Source organism: Thermobia domestica, chromosome 7, assembly GCF_964235325.1.
Source record: "Thermobia domestica chromosome 7, izTheDome1.hap1.1, whole genome shotgun sequence".
NCBI classification, from domain to species: domain Eukaryota; kingdom Metazoa; phylum Arthropoda; class Insecta; order Zygentoma; family Lepismatidae; genus Thermobia; species Thermobia domestica.
In genome coordinates, this window is record NC_137460.1 from 87,324,396 (window position 1) to 87,348,258 (window position 23,863).

The 23,863-nt window shown below is 35.6% G+C and overlaps 1 protein-coding gene across 2 annotated transcripts in view; it reads right to left on the minus strand.

Moving 5' to 3' along the window:
* Positions 1 to 2,305: 2,305 nt before the first annotated feature.
* LOC145690268 (out at first protein-like) overlaps positions 2,306 to 23,863 on the minus strand; it is a 32,957-nt gene continuing 11,399 nt past the window's right edge. Inside the window, exons 4-5 of one of the 2 annotated variants that reach the window (XM_081764999.1) lie at positions 21,880 to 22,063; positions 2,306 to 18,795 (exon numbers count right to left, since the gene is read on the minus strand). In XM_081764999.1, coding sequence (XP_081621125.1) covers positions 18,527 to 18,795; positions 21,880 to 22,063 — 453 coding nt within the window. In that variant the 3' untranslated portion in view covers positions 2,306 to 18,526. Of the gene's footprint in view, positions 18,799 to 21,879; positions 22,064 to 23,863 lie in introns of both variants that reach the window. The other variant, XM_081764998.1, reaches the window with a different exon arrangement.

Here is a 23,863-nt window from a genome sequence, read left to right on the forward strand (position 1 = left end):
TCAATTTAACACATTTTCTCAAAGTATTCACCATTACACTGTACACATTTTTGCATCCTTGAAAACCACTTTTGGAAGCAATGTTGCCAGTCTTTTTCTCCAAGTGTTGAAAGTTCATTCTCGTAAGCCACTACAGCTTCTTCAGGGCTGCAAAATCTCATCCCACGCATGCGATCTTTGATCCTGGTGAACAGAAAAAATCACACGGGGCCAGGTCAGAGCTATACGGCGGATGAGAAATTTGACCTCCGTAGATTCTAAAAACTGAATTGTGATGATGGCCGTGTGTGCGAACGCGTTGTCATGATGAAGCAGGATCCCACGCAATCCAGTTCTTGGACGCCGTTCCCGAAGTTTCTGGAACACTTTTGTTAGGCAAACAGTGGTGTACCACTGAGCAGTAACAGTCCATTGTTCTTCAAGTGGAACAGTTGCAACATGGCCAGATTTGAAGAAAGTTGCGACCATCTTCTTCCCCACACTTCGCGGTCGCTTCACTTTCGTGGGTGGATTTTCGTCTGGAAAGATCCAAACTGTAGACTGGCGTTTATTTCAGGGTCAAATTGATAAATCCAAGCCTCATCATCAGTAACAATGTCAGAGAGAATTGCCTCCATCAAATCTTGCAAGCATTTCTTCACACCAATCCACACGCATGCGCTTCTGCTGTTCGCTCAAAGTGTGAGGCAACCAACGAGATGAAACTTTCCTGAGCCGAAGATGAAGATTTTTTTTTTATTGTTGGCGATCCAATGTTCACTGTAGATTCAATGTCCTTGAAAGTTGTCCGAGGATTTTCTCGAATCATTTGTTCCACAGCTGCAATGTTTTTATCTGAGACAGCTGTAGCCGGACGTCCAGCTCTCACTTCATCTTTAAGCGATGTCCGGCCTCTTCTGAATTCACCAAACCACCGAAAAATTGTAGCACGAGGAGCAAGGTCCCCAAATGCCCCCTGCAAACGGTCAAGGATTTGTGTGTCGTTCAAACCACTTTTGAAATCGTAAAGGATCATTGCCTGAAAATGTTCCCTTTCGAGCTCCATTCTAGACAGCCGAATACTGCTCCCATCAACAAACAAGTGAAGGCGATACGGCCACGCCGATAAGCGAGGCGGGTTGAAACTTTCTTCGCTCTGGATACCACTACCGAACGCAATTATTGGAATTCAAATACTGTGCCATAACAATGCGTATTTCAAAACTTTCGTAGTAACCCTCGTATATCATCATATTCAGCCGTTTTCTATCAACTGCTTGATGAAGGCTCCTGTACTCCCAGATCTCGATCTGCTCCTTTGCGAAATTCACGACCTAAGTCAAATTGGCCTAAAGGCATTTAAACAAATTCAAGTTCAAAATTTGGGAAATTCACTGCAAGTTTGCGCATCACATTGATCTTCATTTGTCATATAAGTGCTGCTAAAGTATATTCAATGTAAGAAACACACTTGGGATAAACAAATGACGTACTACAATAAAATGGAATTGGCTGGAGTTATAAATATAGTTCCGTGATTGACGTAATTGCTTATTTGTAATTGGTTAAAGAGAGCAACAATTTTTTCACATTGTTTCGTATAATTAACTTCACACATTTATTAGACGAGACGAAAAAATATTCACGGTGCAAAATATACTACTACAAATTACTGACAAAATATATGCCATATTCTGTGATTTTTACCTTCTGTTATCGAGAAAAAAAAAAAAAAAATCGTCACAGTGTTGCTAACATGCAAACCGATAAGTATCTATAACAACAAATGTTAAACACTTGAGAGAGAGAGTAGATAGTAAATGTAGTAGAGAATAAACATTTATATAATATGTTTCGGTACAAATTTAATATATTTTGAATTGCTCTTAACAACCACAATAAAGAAAAAACGTTTTTAAAAAAGTGTAATGGCTGTCCTTAAGAAACGCAGAGATTGTAACAGTCATTTTAAGTCCCGCCCCCCTGCAGTCACCTTACAATTTGAAAACATGGCGGCTACATGTAGTGCTTCTGTTCAGTGTCAAGATATGAAACATCGAAAAGGAAAACCATTGAAGAGCGGGGAAAAGCGAATTGTTTTAAACGTGTTCAATAAACTGCTGGAAAACAAGGAACACCCCTCCCCGAAATTACCTTCTAGCTATGCTTGCTTTATAACTGAGATATATCTTGCTTTTGAGATCGAGGAACGCACGGAAAAAGAACAGCTGACCGAAGCAGAAATCTCGCCGTGAAGCACGTGCTTCACGCGGACTGATACAAACTGTTTTGTTTATCTCAGGTGTGGTTCTTACGTTGAATACACTTTAGTTTTTTTTTTTTTTTTTTTTTTTTTAAGCTTCAGTGCTCTATTGAACACAGTTTTGAAAATGGCGTTTTCTATCGAATAAGAAAGCTTATAGGATTTTTTTCACCGCAAAATTCCCTAGCTCAAATTAAAAAACGCCCTTTAAAATGAAAATCTATATAACTGAATTCCACACTTTCAAGTTGGGTATATTACTATGCTGTTCCTCTTGGAAGAAAATTAAACAAAGCAGCGGAATAATACACCTAAGAAAGGGGGGGGGGGGAAGAGGCGAGAAGGCGGCATTGAAAAATTTTGTTAAAAAAATAATACAGGGATGTCCAGGAGAATTGTCAATCCTTTTATTAGATGGGTGTTCTCAATTCAACAATTAGACACAACTGAAAGCAACACTCGAAAATAGCATGCGAAATTAGTGAACAGTCAAATTTTGGAATCCTAGAGGGAATCTTCAATTACCTAGTCTTTGGTTGTGAACCATTCGTTAAGAACTGGTTCTTAACTGATTCCACCCTGACAGAAGTAAATATCTCTTCGAGACCAAAATGCTTAGTCCATTCGAAACAGTTGCAATTTTTGATTTCGAAGTGGGGCACAAACGCTTTTAAGAATATTTCATGACCGTAAATACAGAAGGTTCTTTCAGGTTTATGGCATATATATATATATATATATTCTGTTCCATTCTTCCTGTAAACTGTGTGGGTGGCTGTTGACGAGGAACACACTTTTCAACAAAGGAAATCCACGTTTTTCATTTTAGTTAATGGCACACGATTATGCGAAGAAGGGAGACAATGATGAGTTGGATGGTAATGATGAAAGGGATGGAAACGGTAAACCCCGAGAAAACCCACGCACATAATGTTTATCCACTACAAAGCCCATTTATCGGGAACTGGGAACGAATCAGGGCTTCACGAAACGCACCAAACGTGAGCGCTCTACCAAGGGATGGAATATCACGGCACGGGAATTTGGGTAAAAAACTCTGCATTAGTTTAACCTTTTTATCCATAATGCGTAATACAAGCTTCCCAATAAGGCATTAACACCGAAAACTATAAAGTAGCGTGGAATCTTTCCGTACATTCACACACACAGTCAGAAATATCTCTGGAAATCATGGTCATGTCAGAAGATGGCTTTCTTTTTATCACATTCTGTCAGATACATCTATACCTCGTCCAGAGTTACTACGAACTTCCACCTGTCTTCTGTAAGATGGCATCTGTACAACTCTCGATTGTTCATCGTCCTCTCCATGATATCTGAGGTACATAGAATGAACTCGACCCTTCTTTATCAATCATAAATCTTGCACAATTATGCGAATTACGGTCACGAAGGAACGTTGAAAAAATGAAATCTTCAAGTTTTACGTCCCAGGGTTATGTCGGCTAGGTTAAAGGAGACGGTGATAATGTGAAATTAATGAAATGGTGAAATGAAGAAATTGGGAGGAGGGAGAACCCCGAGAAAACCCACATAACGAAGGAATTGGTGCCCTTGTTATTGTTCTTTGAGAGTGGTTCTCACAAGGCACCACGGAATGCGCTTTTTTTCATTTCATCGAGAGTATGCCCCGACCTCTGTTCTCTACGATGCCCACTATTAGAGAGGCCAGCATTAAAAAAAGTATCAGTTTTCTTGCTAGTCAACACAGTACTGATTCCTTCTTTTGACACAAACTTTTTGCCATACACTCTGCTTATTTACTGGCTATAACTGTAACTAATGTCAGACAGGGTACAAATGTAGCCATACCAAAATACCATAATTTTCGGAGGCATATGACCACTCTCACACCCAACACCCGTTGTCCCTGCAAGTCAACACACAATATTTTCGATTACTTGCAATAACTTCTCGGACGTGTTCACGTGTGCTGCTTCCTGGCTATCGAATTCTCCATTACAAATTTGAAACAACCCTCTGTACAGTACTTCCAAAAAGTAAAAATAAAGGTTACAAGTGTTCTACTCGCTACACATAAAAGAATGTAAACAATGTAATGATAATATAAATATATAAATTTATTCAAATTCATCTGTCAAAATAATTTTTTCAATATTTTTTTTCCTTTCGACACTGGCTAAAACAATCATGAATGTTACAAAAGTTTGTAAAGCACTATGTACTATAACGTATATACTCTGGCCGTATTTGAATGAAAGGATTTATGAGCTGGAACTTTAAAAAATAAATACAATTACTATAGGTGCGATCAAAACAGAAACGCTATTTTACATAATAGTTTCATTAAAATAGTTACCTGTTCGTTTGAACAGTTTCACTAAAATTCAAATATTTCAAATATTATGGGGTTGCCATGAATTCCAAATGCCCTTTTCGAATGTATGGAAATGATACAATATGTAATAAGAATTCTTACAAACACTAGCAAGATAAATTTTTCACAAATTAAGTGGCGAAACTACGGCATGACTGGTCACAAATCAAGTATTGTGTTTTATGTTTAGATAGAAACAGAAAGAAAAGAATGGTTAAAAATGATCTGTACTGCTTGGAAACCCAGACTAAGTTTCAAATATTTTTACAGAATATATATATATATATATATATATATATATATATATATATATATATATATATATATGTGTGTGTGTGTGTGTGTGTGTATGTGTGTGTTGAATTCAGTATGTTCGATATATACTGAATTATTCTGATAAGTACCATGTTCGTAGATTGTTTTTCGAATATATATATCGAAAATATGAAGTATGAAAAAGAAACTCCTACTATGGCTTGCAATACATACTATGTATCGAAAAGTTCTTCAGCTTGTTAGTCTATTGTTAATTCACATGATTGTGCTTTTGTACACTAAAGGAGAGGAAAAGACTTCAGTAATAATGACAAACCTATGACACAAATGAGACTTACATTAACAATTGATTTGGAGATAAGTCTTCCATTTCAGAAGTGGTCAGATAAGAAATACCAGTAATTACAATCGATTATTTATCATAAATATCTATCTAAAATTCACAATTAACATTTCATGTAAATTAAAGTTGAGATGATAATGTTGAAGAAAAACAGAATTATTTCATTTAATGCTGTAAACTGTGTTACAAAACTATCCAGCTTATAAATCCTTATTCTAAATGCGACCTACATGCAACATTTACAATAGAAACATCAAGTTTAATTATATATGTACACATACATATAGACCCACACATACAGTCTCTCTGTAATCACATTTAACTGAAAACTTGTACTCTTCTTTTCCCATAGATAATTGGTGACATTATTTCAAAAGGTAGAAAAGTGTGTATTTATACACAAATATTAATTATCTCCCAACACAGACATGCATCAGTTAATGTATAACAACACAGTTAGCTTTTTATGACTCCAAGACCGAACTATTTTGATTCCAATTGAATATTTTTACCGCCATGTAACCTGACATAGTCAAAGACTCGCAATCGAATATATATATATATATATATATTCCTCAATGTTAGTCATTTCCAACAGACCGATGTTTGACGTAGGAGAAGTGTTGTAAGAAAGTACGTGAAGGATCGACATAGCGAAATGGAATGAAATAAGTGTTAGCAGTGTACTGGTCTAGGGGGCGGACCCCCTACATTTTGGGGCTGGCTACCGGCCTGTCTGCCACTAGTTTTGGACGCCAAGTTTAACATCTGATCCTTGCTCTATGTGAGTTCCTCAGAATATGAGAACAAACTGTGACGTCACAGAGGATTGAGTTGGAATTACTGCTCGAACTTAAAGCTTTTTTTCTATACGACTTCGTTCAGAGCAAGACAAGCACTTCTTGCTATATCTACTGTGTACTTAGTGCTTTTTGTTTAATTTAGGCAATACCCTTATCCCTCATTTCAACGAACAAAACGGCGGTAATAGCGGTCCGATGTTGTCGATTGTTCAGTCGAAGTCTCGATACTACATCTGCAGTAGCTAATATTGACAATTGTATTACGGAAGAAAGAGGAATGATACAGTACTGTACTTTTAATCATGCACACTATCCAATCTGACAATGTAAAATATTCGTACATTGTATACACCATAATATACAGTAAATTCGATTTTTTTGTTTTGTTTTCAGAACTTTCAAACTAAATCGGCTGCTCCAGATTTTGTGTATTGCTCCCGATATCCGTCAAACGGAGGTCCATAAAACCGAAAGACGAGGGTACTATTAACCTGAACTACTGATCAAAAGCAGAGAGTCGGAATAATAAATAACGATGATTTGTTTTTATGCTTGATAAATATTTCAAGGCTGAAGCTGAAATAGATAATGGTAAAAAATGTTGCGGGCGGATCACAAAAAATCGCGGTTTTGAAGATAGAATTGTATCTGAAGGGCCTACTACACACCACAAAAGCTCTGCCATCTGTTAAATGTGGGTTGAATTTCTCTCTTGTGGGTTATGCCAAATCTTGTTTATTTTGAAATTAATTATTTCTACAAACACACATTATGACCTTTCTTGAAAGATTTTTTTCCTTTTTCTAACAGTTCTAAATGTGGGATGTCCTTTTTCCACCAGGTCCATGATATATTACTGCTTATAGCATTGTCATATTAATGTTTACCTAACAGAAGCCACTCTTGTTCGCACTCTTGTTAGTAGTAAGTTCGCACTTCTATCAGAAATACCTCTATCTGCGACAATTCAGCAAGTTACATAACGGCAAAAATAACACTCCTTAAAACAGATAATTTCTTTTTTAACTCTTGTACTATTAATCAATTAACAAGACCGTACCCGTGGAAAGCTATGGAGGGTTCCCTTCATCCCTAGCCCTAAGTTCTCATTTTACTAAATTTCACATAGCAAAGGGATTAAATTGGCGATTTTAAGCCAACAAGACAAGTTGTCAGCACTATTACAGTTTTAATAGTTTTCTCGACTGAAAACTTTCGATTCAAGTCGTTCCACATTTCTCACAATACTGCGTACAGTGCATTGAAAATAACCTCTGACATTCCTCAATAGTTATCCATCCAAATGCTGGCCATACCTTACACTGCTTCACTTCTGTAATCTTACAGGAAGCGGTTACTCAGCGCGACTGGAGCGTTACTCCAAAAGAAATTCTGTTTCCTGGATACGGGCTTGTTAATCAATACTTTGTTTAGAAAACAATTCCAGACAATTACGATTTAGCCTCTATCACCGTAGCAATTTCTCAAATGTTCACATTGATCTATAATTTACAGCATTTATATTATACGTAATTCAAGAGTACTTTTCATACATTTCCTCGTTTGACATTGACATTTACAGACTGACAGTACAAACTAAGCATGGACCTTTGTGTCTTTCATATATATATATATATATATATATATATATATATATATATATATATAACGCCTTCCCGGTCAATTTCGATCATTATTGCGTAATCCAGTTAAGTAGTGTGCTAAATAAAAGTTACGAACGATAAAAATCAATAATAAGGCGGAATACTGAGCGCTATTAATACAATGAAATTGAAAGCAAAATCGACTCACTGATATAATTAATGAATCGTCTTGGCACACTTACTAGAGAGCTAACACATCATAAGATACAATATACAAAATGTTGAGGAAAAACAATTCTTACAGAAAATGTCACTCCTAGAATTAGGCCAATATCATGAACACACAATTAATTAAATGCTTCAGTAATCTACGTAAAATGTAGGAAGTGTAAATTCAACTATTAAAAAAAATAACTATTACAGTAATACAAATTTAATAATAAAATATATACCTCTTAAATACTGGTTAATTAAGAACGTTTGGTAATTTTAATATGAAATATATTTTAAATATACAATTATGCAGATTGCTGTTAAACATTTTAAATCGAAATTCGCAATTATTATGCGCACATCTCACAGACGGTTACGCATAACTACTTACCTAATTTGTATTAAGTTTAGAAATTTAGAGGCAATTACTGAGGTTTCTATATAATATTGAAATACGAGGGTATCCAATATTTCGGCTTTTAATGGCTCAGAAATGATAGGGCGCAAAACCATTTCACGGTTGCTATCCCAAGTTTTTATGTTAGAAAAGTATTATTCTTATTCCTACCTTTCAGAAGCATACCAATCTGAGGACGGCCATTAGATGGAAATTTTATAAGATTACAATTCTAGTATTTATTATCCATTAGGGAAAATCAAACTCTGAAACTATATTTAAATGATCATAAACTTAACTTTGTTATATTAAAATCAATTAGTGTATTTATTTCTGAAATAAAGTCTGAATTGTAGCGCTATAGTCATGTAAAGGCTCTGGCCGGCAAATGGCCCACGTTGACATGGGTGAGGTTTGGTTCAGTACAATGACTTCCACGGCCATTATTTTGGGATTTCATCACCTATCTTCTCGCTTTTTCAGAAAGCTTAATCACTGCCGAAAACTATTGAACCTCAACAGAAATCAAACTCTGAGACCATAACCACTAAATACGAACACTATCCAATAAGCAGGAAATCTACTGCTTCAATATTCAATATGACAAGTTAATGCACAACAGAATTGGTTAAAATATTAATTGTGATTTAAAAATATACCACGCAAAGCTGTAGTATCGTTTTTTTTATTTTTTTTAAGAATAGGGAAGCAGCAGTTTTAAGAATAGGGAATCAATTTACAATCCATTATTATTGTAAATAAAGTAATTAATACAGAGGGTTAGTACTTCCATTTTCTTAAAATCAAGCATTCATATTTTAAATAAAATGGTTAAGGGATATATACAAAATAGTATTTAATTTGTATTGCTGGTTAGGTAATAAATACATACCCATGTCTTATCACTATCAAGACTGATGCTATTAATCCATTCATTTTGAAAATATATTGTTTGAAATCAAAGTACAAAAGTAACTGAATTACTCCAAGTTCTGCTGTAATACGTAAAACAGCATCAGGAAACATATTAGAAATCCATTACAAATCGATAGTTCTTGGCATATTTAATATTACATACTTTACAGAATAAAACAACTGCAATTATTTTGCCCCACTGCTGTAAAGAGAGAAAGAATATAGGCATGCACGAGTTACTTTCAAATTAAGGAAAACCTAATATTATTTCCACAAATAACGTTCACACCAGCATACTAGAGAAATAAGCGTAGTCACATTCACATCCTATCTACAACACGATATAGAAATTGATTTATCACTTTAACACAATACACACACACAAAGATTTTACATCTCGTCTCAATAGTTTCATCGTCATATTAGAACAGACACGTAAGTATTTAATAGCACCATAATTACTGGCGGTATCTCTTCTACCCGTTATCACTTTGTCCGAGGTATATTAACAAAAATCATCTTCACAGATTTGACATTTACATTTAATGAAGTAGCAAGAAATATCATTATGAAAATTTGAAACAGTTATCAATTTCTTTAAAAGTACGTATACAATGATTATAGCTGGATTTCGCACTCAACAATTTATCATTCATTTCTCTTCTTTCAGCAGTCTTTTCCTCAAATACCAAAATTCAATACGAATTCCTTGAACCTTCGCGGTTATGTGGCGAACAGAAGCTGTATGTATGCTCTCATCCAGGTTCTTAAATTACGAACAAATCGATCGATTAGAGAATATTCTTCTTCATAATTCTCTGCGTAACACCAGAAAATAATCCACTTATTCCAAAGTTAACAAAACTAAATCAAATAAATTTTAATAACAGTTGAAAGATACATACACACACAACCTCCGATCACACCAAAGATGAACCTTTACCATTAAAATTGTCTCTCTATTACTAAAGATAGCTCATGTTTTGTATGGTGTATGCTTTTACTGGAGGTACACAACGAAAGAATTCTCAACCTGAGAAGGTTTTATATACGAACAAAGCCTTCACTTGCTATTGTGAGAAATTAGTTGCATCGTAACTTAACTGAGAACTTTTCATTCAAAACTTCTGAATGCCTCACTTATAAATTTTAACCACCTCTAAATGTGCTATCAACTGAATTACAATTATCGACATACCTAATAGATTCGTATGATGTTTTGATACTTGCTTACAAACATGAGTATACGTACTTCCAAAAAAACTGAGTTAAGTAAGATATTCTTCCTTTAAGAACCATACAGCACAGACAATTTTACTGTGGTAACTAGTTTTAATACAAGATATTAATTAAGATTATCAAAGTGCATACACACATTTTATTGAAGCCAAATACTCTGTAACTTCTTCTATATTTAAAGTTTTTTTTTTTTTTTTTTTTTTTTTGAAAAAAATGCGAAGACAGATTATTTGCAGAGTAACATTACTTTTAAACACTAACTGATAATCACAAAATAGATAATAGGATCGCAATATGGAATCCAACATAATTGTAGTTAATGGTTAAATTAGGGTTGCCATTTGTCCCGGAATCGAGATCTGCGTCCCGAAAATATTTTTTGGGACGCTTAAATGTCCCGGATTTCAGCGAAGAAGAAAAAAGGGAATATTATGGTTTGCTTTTTTCAGAGGATTAGGTATATTATTATTCTCTTCAACTTCTTAGTATGGCAAATGAGTTGAGAAGTTCAAAAGTTGACAAAACCTTGAATACATAAAACACGAATGTAATTAAGTTTACGATTTAACTACTTTGACATTAATGAATTACATTAATTTGTGTTGAAGCTATTTAAAAAAAAAAAAGCTGCAACACAAAGACAAAACGTGTGAAAGAAACATCATAGCTTGAATGAGCTAAAACAGCCTCTGGAAGCCACGAAACATAACAGATGCTGAGAGAGAGAAAAGCTTACCAGGGGAAGGTGGTAAATCATCTGCTTACGTTTCTTAACTAGGGAAGAGAAGGTCTAACTAACTAACTAACTAACTCTATGGCCTATGGAACCCGGAGGTTCAATGCCGCGTTCACAAAAGCTCTCCACTGACTTCTATCCTTAGCCAATTGGATCCAGTTTCTACTTTGTATTCCAATCTCTGCGAGATCCATCTTAATATTGTCCTCCCATCTGCGCCTAGGTCTTCCCAATGGTCGTTTTCCGATTGGTCTTCCAGTCAAGACTTTGAAAGCGTTTCTACTTTCTTCCATTCTAGCTACATGACCCGCCCACCTAAGCCTTCTAGACTTGACGACCCTAACAATGTTGGCAAACCGTATAAACTATGTAGTTCCTCATTATGAAGTTTCCGCCATTCCCCATTCCCGTTCCTCTTGGGTCCGAATATTCGTCTCAGGATCTTGTTCTCAAATACTTTCAGTCTATGTTCTTCCCTCAGAGTAAGTGACCATGTTTCCCAGCCATACAGAACAACAGGCATAATTATCGTTTTGTATATTTTAAGCTTCAAATTCCTCGACAGAATTCGCGACGACAAGAGATTTTGAACCGAATAGTAACACGAATTCCCTGCTTTTAGTCGACATTTAATTTAGAGAAGGTCTTCTAAAATGATTAAAAATGTGATTAGGTAATACTTGAACAACTCTATCTAATGAAAGAAAGTAAATTAGTATATAACACTTCTTTTCATTTTAAGCGTTTCAGAGATTGTCGTAATTTAGTAACGTCCCGGATTTTCATTTTTGAAATATGGTAACCCTAGGTTAAATGAAATTATGTTCCTGTTTACTCCCTGGAAAACGTAACAGCACTGAAGTAATAAAACTATTATTTATTTAATTTCATATCCAATGTTTATGTTTCATAGGCTAAGAATGGGCTACCACAGCAAACTGAAGTCTGAAGCATATACAACAAAGATAATTCAGCTAATCGGGACCCCTTAGCAAGAGTGATATACTGCATCAAAAAATACGTCCTGCTACAATAACGTTATTTTACTTTTTTAAACTATCTCTCTCTCTCTCTCTCTCTCTCTGCATGTATGGGTTAAATCCAAGGAAGAAACATTAGCAGGCATTTTCCTAGACTAAACTGGACCGATTATTGGCTTGGCTCGGCTACATCTTTCCCAACATTCAACATGTTAGTGGCTCATGCTCATATACATAGTATACTTGCTAATAAATGTTCACTGTCTCTCTTCTATACACTAGTTTGTCAGTAATTTTAGAACGAATAAACCACTTTGGGTATAGGTTCCTTTGACTTAGATAAGACGCAATCCTCTGAAAAACACTAAAAATTGCACTCAAAGTGGTCTACTTGTCTTGAGAGTTATTACATAGAACAAACAGGTGGAAGGTATGAATTTTTGATGTTAATTGTATTAAGAAAATCTCAGTTATATCTTACAGTCAAATACATCAGGGCTAATGAAGCACGTTTCTTAATGGAATCTCATACCTTGAAAGCTTCCCTGTATGGTTGTCATTCGTTTGCAGTTACAAGTGCAGAACATTTTCTTTTGACCATACATTTCAGAAACTTTCTGGTATCATTTTCATGACAAATTTGATTCTTTGATATAACTCGTGCTTATTTAATGTAATCTAACAAAACAGACTTCAATTGCCAATAATAATTAATATAAGGCTACATATACAGTTAATGTTCAGATAAAAATTAATGTAATTCTTATCTCTGTATTTTATTCTATTTTCTCTCTAAGAGAAAAATCGTTACTCGATCTTCAGGAGGACTACATGTTCTGATCCCTACGTAAACTGTAGATCCCGTCTGATACAGCATCATCACTGAAATGGGATAATAAATAGAAACAAGAATTTACGCAGATGCTAATTTATCACCGATTAAGTTAAGGTTTAATCTTCATGTTAGAGAAGCAGAGAAAACGTTACAGTGTTATCAGCTAATAAAATGTGTGCTGCACTATTTAGAACACCTCATAAATTTACATTAATTTAAGTGTACATACTAACTTTCCTTACTCATCTTATATAGTTTTACTTGTACAGCATATTGTCAATTTACGCATGCGCATATACACACAAACATCATACACGCATACAATATATATAGTTGTAAAAAGCTTAAGGCCACCAGAAAATTACTGCTTACAGTCCTACACTTTCAGAACCGGAAAACTTCTTTCTAAGAAGAACGTTAGGCAACCAGCGACAATGCTACATCACAAGTTATAACTTCTAATAATTGACTTTTATTTTAAGAGATATTAGTTACTTCCATTACTTTTTTTAAAAATAAAAATATATTTTTCTTTCCATTTTCTTCGAATATGAATTAGCGTCTTCGAAATGAGAATGAAATTTTGCAACTATAACGACATAATTAACACCTATATTAACATCTCAGCAGCAAGTTTTTTTTCTTAATCCTATTTTTCATACCACTTTGTATGTATAAACAAATATAAAATAACGCATTCCTGTACTTATTCAAAGAACCTCATGATATAAAACTGCGTAATGAGGGTTTCACAAATATCGAGTACACAGACAATAACGCACACATGATAGTACAAAATTCCTAATCATCATGAATCATTAGGTTGAATTTGAAAGAAGAAAAATGTGTGACTGTCTGGAATCGAACTAGCCCTTCATATTCACATGTGGAAAAAAAATCACATGAACGGAAAAATTAGTGCTTTACTTCACTTCTCAAATCTATATCGGTCCATTACGTTTAATTTAGACGGCACTGCGAGTGATTTTACGGACACATTAGATAGATATATCTCTGAAACTACCGCATATGGCGATAAAGATTCAGAAGAGACAGAAGAATAGTTTAAAAGAAAAACCTCTAGTGTTGAAATCAAAGTTGGATGAATCCTATGTAAAGCAATAGAATAATGGAAGTTTTGATTCTTACTTGCTACTACATGAGGCTTTTGCTTTAAAAAAACAGAATAGCCTACAATGATTTTTTTACGTTTGCCGTTAAATCAACATAGATACATGCAATAGTTTAATACAGGGTTTTCGACTTTTTTTGACTGATAACACACACCACTGAATGCCCAGACATCGTGACACACTTGATTGATTTATTATTAATAATAATAAATTATAATAGTATTAAACTACAAACTTTTATAAAGTAGTGAATGTATATAAAGTATATATTATATACGTTATAAAGTACTGAACATTGTCGCGATGATCGTTCACTGGCACAGTCATCCTCAAAATTCATTTTAACTTAAGCTTCTGACTTAAGATTCATGACTTCTGTGACACACTCAATGGGACTGCGCGACACACCAGCTGGGTTACAACTGGTTTAACATATAATACTTCTTTAAAAAAAAAATCTTTGCACAACTTTCACAAAAGCCTCATGAACTCATGTTGATTATGAATTTTTTTGTGTGCGATTACATGGTAGATTACGTGTGCACTATGTTGTATCTCGCTGATAATTACAGACAAAACAAACTACTTTCAATATATATGAAAAGCGAAAGAAACAACAACCAGTTTTTCATTCACAACATCCTGTTTAGGTATGAATTCAATTAAATTCGACGAAGCGATTAAAACCCAGGTCTTTACTTACCACTATGCTATCTGGTTGATTCTGTACTAGCCACATATTTGTATTTTTGAGGTTGATGTGCAACCCACTTGGAATGTGCCAAAATATTTCTACGTGGCTGGTACAGGAATGAAATAAGCAGAGCAGGGTTAAAGCACCGGCACTAAGATCGGGATAAAATCCCCTCTCCACTCGCACTTTTTACTTTTAAAATTATTCTTAAAGTTATTATTTTCCATTTTTGAAAAACTATTCAAAAATCAAGTACAGGATTTGAGTTATTTTAAAGTATGCTAGACTGTGCATATTAATAAAAGGTAATTAATGTGAAGGGAAGTAACTAGAATCTCCTCTTATAAAAAAAGCAAATAATAATATAAAAATCAACGTAGAAATAGCCTCAGCACCAATGACATCAAAAAATGTTATAAGGCATTCTTTATGAATCGAACCCATTACCAATAATTCGTTTAGTTAATTAAATTAATTCGTACTTTTGAAAACTACGATTTTTTCTTCGTAAAATTAAAAAAAATACAAGCAAGCAACTACATAATCTGCGATACTATTAAATTTAGTCACAATGATTTTCTTTTATTAAAAAAAAATATCTTTCATGATTATTCCAACAAAAAATAATCAGCATCTGTATTAAAAAATTCAAGCAAATAACAAGTTGTACGCAGACTTAAATATTTTTATTAGCTCCTCTTCCCACAGAGAATCTGAAGTTTACACCTTTAGTTATTTATTTTTATATTCACCTGCGAAAATATATCACCGAACTTCGGAAAATATTTACCATTTCACTTTTTTGAAATGCTTTTTTTTTTTTCTTTCTTCAAGAACTGAAGTTATAACAATGTAAATTCACAGAAAATTACTGGACTGGCCACAGCATATGAAATCAGACTTCTGTCAGCTGTCGCTAATCCATTATTTAGATATACTTTTTTCGTGTGTGTGACTACATCACAACACACTAGTTCTAACAATAACGGATTGAAAATTGCTTCATTTCGGAGCCATAATTTGAAAAGATACGTTTTGAACCGATCTGGTAAAAAGATCTGGGTCAAGCAGTCTGATGAAAACAAATTAAAATAAAAAGAATTAAAAACAAACAAACTATTGCAAGAAGTCTACTAAAATTAGATTTCTGGGCTATCGGCATCTACGGCCATGTTAGCCCATCATGTATGAAGGATGAGGTCTCTCGGCGAACACACTACCTGGGGAACTGGAGAGGAAGAAAGGAAGCGGCCTGGAACCATTCCGGCATTTACCTGTTGTGAATGAGGAAAATCTCTCTCAGGATTTTCGAGCAAGTGTCCCCACAGGGAATCGGAGCTGGAATCATTCGAATCAAATGCGAAGGCGTTAGGGACCATTACGAGGGGCCAAGCAAAATGTCCCTGATTGAAGTTATAGGACATATATTCGTAAGAAACGTGATTTACCTTGTTTTTCAAGTTTTTTTTTTTTTTTTTTTCTGCGTGACCACATCCTTCCTTTATATCTTCAATTGTAGTTTTAATTTTGGAATACGAGGGTCGTCCAATAAGTTATCTACTTAGACAGGAACGGTGGACCGGAGCATAATGACGCCTTACATGTACGCCAAGACCACTGTGGGGAACCCCGCTGCGCAATTTGAGGTCATTGGGAGCAACGAAGTGGCCTTGAACAAAGTTTTTGCGTTACGCCGCGTAGCGAATAATTGCCGGATGCAGCTGTCCCAAGCCTTGATAGACTTCTCTGAGGAGGACCAGGACAAATTCCTGGCTCAACTGGTGACAGGGTACGAAACCTGGATCTACCATCAGGATCCTGAGAGCACGTAGGAGTCTATCCAAGTCCAACAGGCTGTTTCCCAGTGGTTTGCAGGCCATGACAAAGACTATTTTTTCTCTCGGATTTTTTCGCTGCCCACGAAGTGGTGACGGTTCATAGATTTCTAAGGGGACTACACTGAAAAACAGTAATGACCAGGTAAGCCTATCTGTATTCCTTCCTGTCCAGGTAGATAACTTACTGGACACCCTTCGTAAAACTAACGCCACAAGCCTCAATTGTAGATGTAAGGGAAAAGTTCCGGGACGCTCCGTGCGGATGGAAATATCTAATTAACGGAATAAATTGATCCACAAGGTAATCAAAAAAGTTCCAGCCGTTTTTGAAGTCCACAGAGAGGATATGAAATGACGCACGTGCTAGTCCAGAGATGGGGAGTCTGATTATCGACTTTCAGTAGTATAGGCAGGATGCGCATACACGGCAGTCATGGCTCGTCCAGTGTCGAAGAGAAATGCAGATATCGAAGCAGTGTGTTTGTTATATGACATTAAAGTGGGTCTGTCAGCTGCCGCAACAAGTTGCCGCACATACCTGATATTTGGTAATAATGCCGTGAACGAACGCACCGCCAGGTATTGGTTCCAGAACTTCCGTTCAGGAAACACGAGCTTTTCTGATGGACCTCGCAGTGGACGACTCCATATGTTGGATGATGAGGCCTTGGAGGCCTTGAAAGCAGCAATCGAGGACAGTGGTCTAACGTGTGAGATTAAGTTGCAGAAAGGTTTCTTCATGTTTCTGCTGAAACAGTCCGAATGCATCTCCATGGGATAGAGAAGTTACATAAGTTAAGCAAGTGGGTACCCCATACATTATAGGCAGCCAACAAGGAACATTGAGTAACAGCCTGTTTGTCCTTGGTCACTCAGCACCTGAACACACCCACATTTGACCGCTTGCTCACTGGTGACGAAAAGTGGGGCTTCTATAACACTTCCAAGCATACCAGACATTTGTTATTGCCGCATGACCATGTTCATCACACCTCAAGACCATCTCTATACCCACGAAAGGCTCTCCTTTCAGTATGGTGGAATTGTCGCCAAGTGGTGCATTACGAGCTCCTTCTACCTGGTGATTATTGCTGACCTCTCTCTACTCTCAGCAGTTACAAAGGGTGCACCGTGCATTGCGGCAGAGCCGCCTCCATTGACGAATCGGAACGGTGTGCTGTTCTTGAACGACAATGTCAAGCCACATATGGCAAAGAGAACACGGGAGATCCTTCAGGAACTTTGCTAGGAGACACTGTATCATGCGCCATATTTACCAGATCTTGCGCCAAGAGATTAAGCTTATTTCGTTCCCTCGACAACTATCTCCGTAGGAGATTCATCGCAAATGAGGGACACCTGCGGAAGAAATCACGGACTTCTTTGCATCCAAGATTGCCGAGAGATTCGAGACCGCCCTCCTCAAGAAAATAAAGCTGGAGACTGGATAGGACACGTCCACAATTAATTTTCCAGCAGCTTCCAAGCTCCTGAATGAAGCGTTGTTCAGCCCTTAGTTGTGTGAACTTTTCACCGGTTTCGTGTAAACGATTATTTCTTGAAGTCAGGTGATTATTTCTGAGCAGGCTATAGAAACTGAATACGAGTTTCGCTATACGAAACATTCTAAATTAAAACACAAATAATATTGGATTTAACATACTTTGCGAGGACTCTGAAATATATACACTCACAAAAATGGCAAGTCGCGTAGGAAGCCAATAGTCTTAGCAGTTCCTGGACCGGTCTCATATTTACAATGAACACAAACAATGAATGGTTCGTATAGTGTTTAGTTACTGAAGAAAGAAGAAAAAATACACCATATACCCTGCTAAAATAGTCTTCGTATAATAATAATCTTATTTTCAGCTAATCTTATCAGTCTGATGTCTCAGAAAATATAATGTTTTCAACGGTCATTCGTCCCACAAACACAACTGCTTTTGCTTTACGTAATATTGAAAGTGGCGGCATTTCTTGCAAGTTTTAATACCACAACGATAACTTACTAACTTCCCTGAACTATCTTTTCCTTTACAATATCTTAAGTCGCACGGATACCATGCTATACATATTTCAAAATGGCACACGCACGGTTTCCAAAAATCTGTAGAATCAACGCATCGTGCCACGGTTCCGGGAGGAAACCTCTTCACCGCTGAAATAAGAAGGGGTATATCACCAGCTGCTGAAAAGGATAATTAAATATCAGTTAGCACAATATTCAATGCAAAGATACATTTAGTAATATTATATTTCTCAACACATTACCATTTACTCTTCTTCGAAATCTTACAAGGTTCAGCAAGTACGAAGGTATGCTCAAGAACCTTACCTATAATCTCACTTACTTCTAAAAATACTTAATGATACTATCATTAAGTATTAAGTATCAGATACAATAGGATGCTACTGTAATATAATTTTATTTTAATGTGTATTAAAACTTCCAAAATTAAAAATATAAAAGAAACAAACAGGATGAGGTTCCGTAAACAAACTTTCAAAAAAAAAAAAAAAAAAAAAAAAACTAAAAATAAAAATAAAAATGTTTAAATAAATAAAAACAAAATAAGGAACTGCATATAGGTGAAAAGCCAAAAACAAAATATATAAACATATAAAATTATAAACAATAAATTAGTTTTTGGTCATTCATTGGCAGTTAGTTAGAACAGACAGAGTTGACCATTAAAACTTCATCAAAATAAACCTTAACCTGTACCGCTATAACCTTTTATAAATACTTATTAATTATGCCAAAAAACAACGCATAAAAGTTTATACATAAAAATTTTTTTTATGACAGGCACATTTTATTAATTTATAACTTTTATATTATTGTCATAACCTTTTTTATATACTACATATTATTGTCATAACCTTTCTTTGAGACACTACTAAGTCATAATAGTGGAAGTTTGATACTCTTGAAGTAACGCAGATTTTTTTAAAAGATGCACTTAATATGGCGAGCATTTACCGCTGAAAATGTTTGCCATTGCTTTATAATCTAATGCTTCTGGTGAGTACTCTGTATCAGATGTCACTATCATTCACTTTTAATTTCACTTTCTGAGTAATCCTTGTGCTTCGAAGTCTCTCAACCCTTCCAATCTGCTTTGGCCATGGAGCATAAAATAAATCAATAGATATAAAAACGAGTGAATTCACCGAAAAAAAAAAAAAAAAATTACTGTAAATCAGCTAAAGTTTCGCATATTAAGTAATAATGCAAATCATTTGTAAGAGAGAGATCCCCTTGCGCCCAAAACTGCCAGTTCATGTTACTACTTTTTACTGTATTTCTAAATTATTGATTTTCATTTGTTTTTTTTTCTCAATCTTTATTTATGTCAAATGTTGGCTGTTTTATGGGGAAGAAAATGTCCCAAAACCTTACCCCTTTTCCTTCACAAGTAAACTCATATATTTAAACCTAAATATTACTTGACCTAAGGCTGTAAGTTCCAAGAATTCCCTTGTTTCAATTAGATTTACGGAATGGGATTATTAATTCAGAATTGCTAACCAGACTGGAAATCAAACATTAATTTTTTATTATAATTATTATTAGCAGTAGTAGTATTCTACTTCTTCCTCACCACTACCTCATTATTTCTAGCACTGCTACTAATCTTCCACTTTTTCATAAGTTCCATCAACTAGATTGAAGTATATATTCTGCGGAGTCTGAACTCTAGAACTGGCCACAGGTGTTCAATAATGTTGAGGTCTGGGGACTGTGTTGGCCAGAAGAGATGGGTGTAGTTCATCCTTATGTTCACGAAACCACGCCTCAACAGCTCCAGTAGTATGAATTAGCACATTATCATAAAAACTACGTCATTAACCGGAAAGAACACCAGCACCATAGGATATGCGTGGTCATTTAACATACTGCCAACATGAGTGTAACCACAGGACAAAACAAAATTACAATCCACAGTATCACAGACATACAGTCATGTTTCACGCACGGAGGAGACAGTTCGGAGTGTAAGCTTATTTGCGCTGCCGCCATACACAAATGCAGCTTGTTATTAGAAATAAGATGAAACACAACTCATTGACGCATTTCTGATCATCGACAGTTCACTCTGCATGTTCTCGACAACGTTTTCTTAACTTTAAAAGATTATTGGCGGCGATTCGTGTGTTAGAAATTGCAGATGACCGTGAATGTTGAGGTTATGCAAATCTCAACGGATTCTGTCACAATAGGCTGCTCCAGCTGCTGCTTAAGTTTCGCATTCGCTCTACGGTTCTTGGTAATAATTCTTTCAATGTTTGAGGATCCCTGTCATTACGGCGTTTTGCTACTCATTATTACTCTTCGTCGATGTTTTGCCATCAATTCTGTAGGTCGTCATTACCTTGTATACTGTTCCTCACAACACAAGTAACTCATGGCCACCTTAGTCACACATGTGTCAACTAACCGCGCACCCACAACTGGGTCTCTCTGAGAGGTTTCCCATTTTGCATCTATCCGGCCCAACATACACCTCCGTTCTACTCCACGTGACGTACCAGAGGACCACCTATCACACCGACAACAGCACAAGCATTCTCAGTGTTACCGCCTCATAATGCTGCAATTTCTATTATTCTGATACCCATATGAACTTAATGTTTATAATGATGCTCACTGTATATTTTATAACAAATTTTTGTAATTTCTCTTCTTCAGCCAAACCAATGCTAGGTATTGTTATGTCTTCTGGCAAGTCTCAATATTACGTGCCAGTTTTCTTCCCACAACACAAATGCACCTACTTCTCTGTTTGGCCTTCAAACCCATCACTTTCCGTAGTTGCAAGGTTTGCAGATCTATATTTCCACCAAATGATGTTAAGTGAAAGGGAAATCTTTATATTAATGAGCCACAGGAGTATCCTTTATTGTAAAGGAGACGGATGATAAATCTAACAAAATGCAAGTAAACGCGAGCTGCCTCGAAAGCACCCGAACCCTTCGCTGTCCATCACAATCTCACATGGTCGGAGGGGGGGGAGATTAAACCACGAAGATTTCGCACCAAAATTCTACATCATCGTACCTTAATAATCAAGTAAGTTTCTTTAACCATACTGCTTATTCTTGAGTTATGTATTTAAATACAATTTTATTACACATTATCCCGTTACTATATTCTACTTAATCCCTTTCAAGCGCCTATTTTAGATAATTAACAATTATTATTTTAAACAGAGACGTCTTGGATCGAATGATATGAATTAACGTAAAAAATAACACAAAAACTTACCTTTCTGGGCAGCCCATAATTTTAAGTCACTTTCTCGTGCATAGGTAGATTCACCAGCTTCTACGCACATGTTGGGAACATGTGGGGATATAATGGAAGACTTTTCGAGGTCCACAAATAAATCCATGGTAAAATTCTCTCGACCCCGATCCTCTTCAGGGATACGAACAGTACCAGGATTTTTCTGAAATATACACATTTTTTGTACTTATTTGCGCCAGAATGTATGAATACAACTAATTACATAAACAACTTACAGGATACAAAGTTGGATGTTCTGCTTTTTGTTTAAAAATATTCATCAGTGCTACCCACAATTTTTCACTTTTTGATTTCGAGGCACAATAGGAAAGGAAGTATGATGATGGTAAAAATAAAAATAAAAATTGTTGCATGTGTTCATCCCAATGTCTGCACATTCGCTTAGAAACCATATCATTGAACATATTCACACAGAAGTTTAAGCTGAAGGTTTTTATAGGATTATCATTTTTGATATATATGTATTTTTTCCTACCCGCCCAAAATCAAAGTTTAAAGAACAATTAAAAATGTGAATTTTTCGAAAACGACACTTAACAATTTTGTTTATCTATATATATAAAAATGAAAGTGACTATGTTTGTAACTTCGCACCGCTTGAACCAGCCGACCAATTTCGATCAAATTTTCAACATAGATGAGGTTCGGGTCTGGCAGTGTTTTTATCATTTCACTTTGATGGTACAGCGTAGGGGAAGGGTATATATATATATATATATCCACATGGATCAGGTTCGGGCGTGGGGTGGTTTTTTATCATTTCACTTTGACGGTACAACTTAACGGAGGGGGGATATTTAAAAATGATCGAAAATGACCGGTATCAGTGTCGAATGCAGTTTTCGGGTTCACTGAGATGAACACTGACACTTCCAATGCCGTCTAAATCCAAATCCAGCACCGCAGCTTGGAGTAGTGGGAGATATATAAAGGAAATGTGCATTTAAAGTTTTTATTTCAACCTAGTGAAGCGGGTAATCAATGCTAGTATTTCATAAATCAATATTTGGTTAACAACCTTATGACTCTATAATGTATCATGAGCTTTTCTTTATGAGGAAAAAAATAGATGCACACATAGTTTACTCTTGAGAGTAAATATTTTACTATTTCTCTTGGAAGACTCACTAAAACAGCTCAGGTGGTTTTGGACATTCTTCGTAAACAACCCTACGAAGCACCCTTGAGTGATTTCTCACCAAAACTTAACAAGGGATAAGCTTTTTCAAAAAAAAATATTTATTTACATATTTTTCCGATGATGTCTCATGTTTGTATTATTTATATTTCATTAATAATCGTACAATATCGCATAAACATTCTTCGAGAGAGAGAGAGAGAGAGAGAGAGAGAGAGAGAGAGAGAAAACTCGTGAGTAAACTATCTTTTGACAAAGTTAACCGAGAGCGCCTATTAAAATTTTGTTCATATTTCACAAATAGTTTAAATAATAACTACAGCATGTCATGAGTTAATTTAACGAATGTAAGGGAGCAAGTTCAGTGCGGTAGCCCGTACCTTTTTTGTTTCAAAACATAATGGCAATAAATTTCTCTGCGTAATTTTCTAGCTAGTATAAAATGCTACTTAGTAAACTAATCAATGTTTTGGAGATTATTGCCTTTGTTCTTGCCCAGGTCTGCGTTTATGACAACATAATTAATTTAAAAACGTCTTCTTCAATAATGAGAATACAGACACTGATCAATTTAATGGGAACACCCGAAAAGTGCAACTTAACAAATTAATAAGGCGTTGGATCGCCTTTCGCCCTCAGAACAGGTCTGATGGAATGGGTCACAACGATTGTGAACGGCAGCAGATGGAATATTACACCATTTCGCGTTTAGTTCAGAATTCAGTTCTGTCACAAACAATGGAGACAAAAATCTACGCTGCATTCGTGCCTCCAAAACGTATCAAAGATTTTCAATTATGCTCA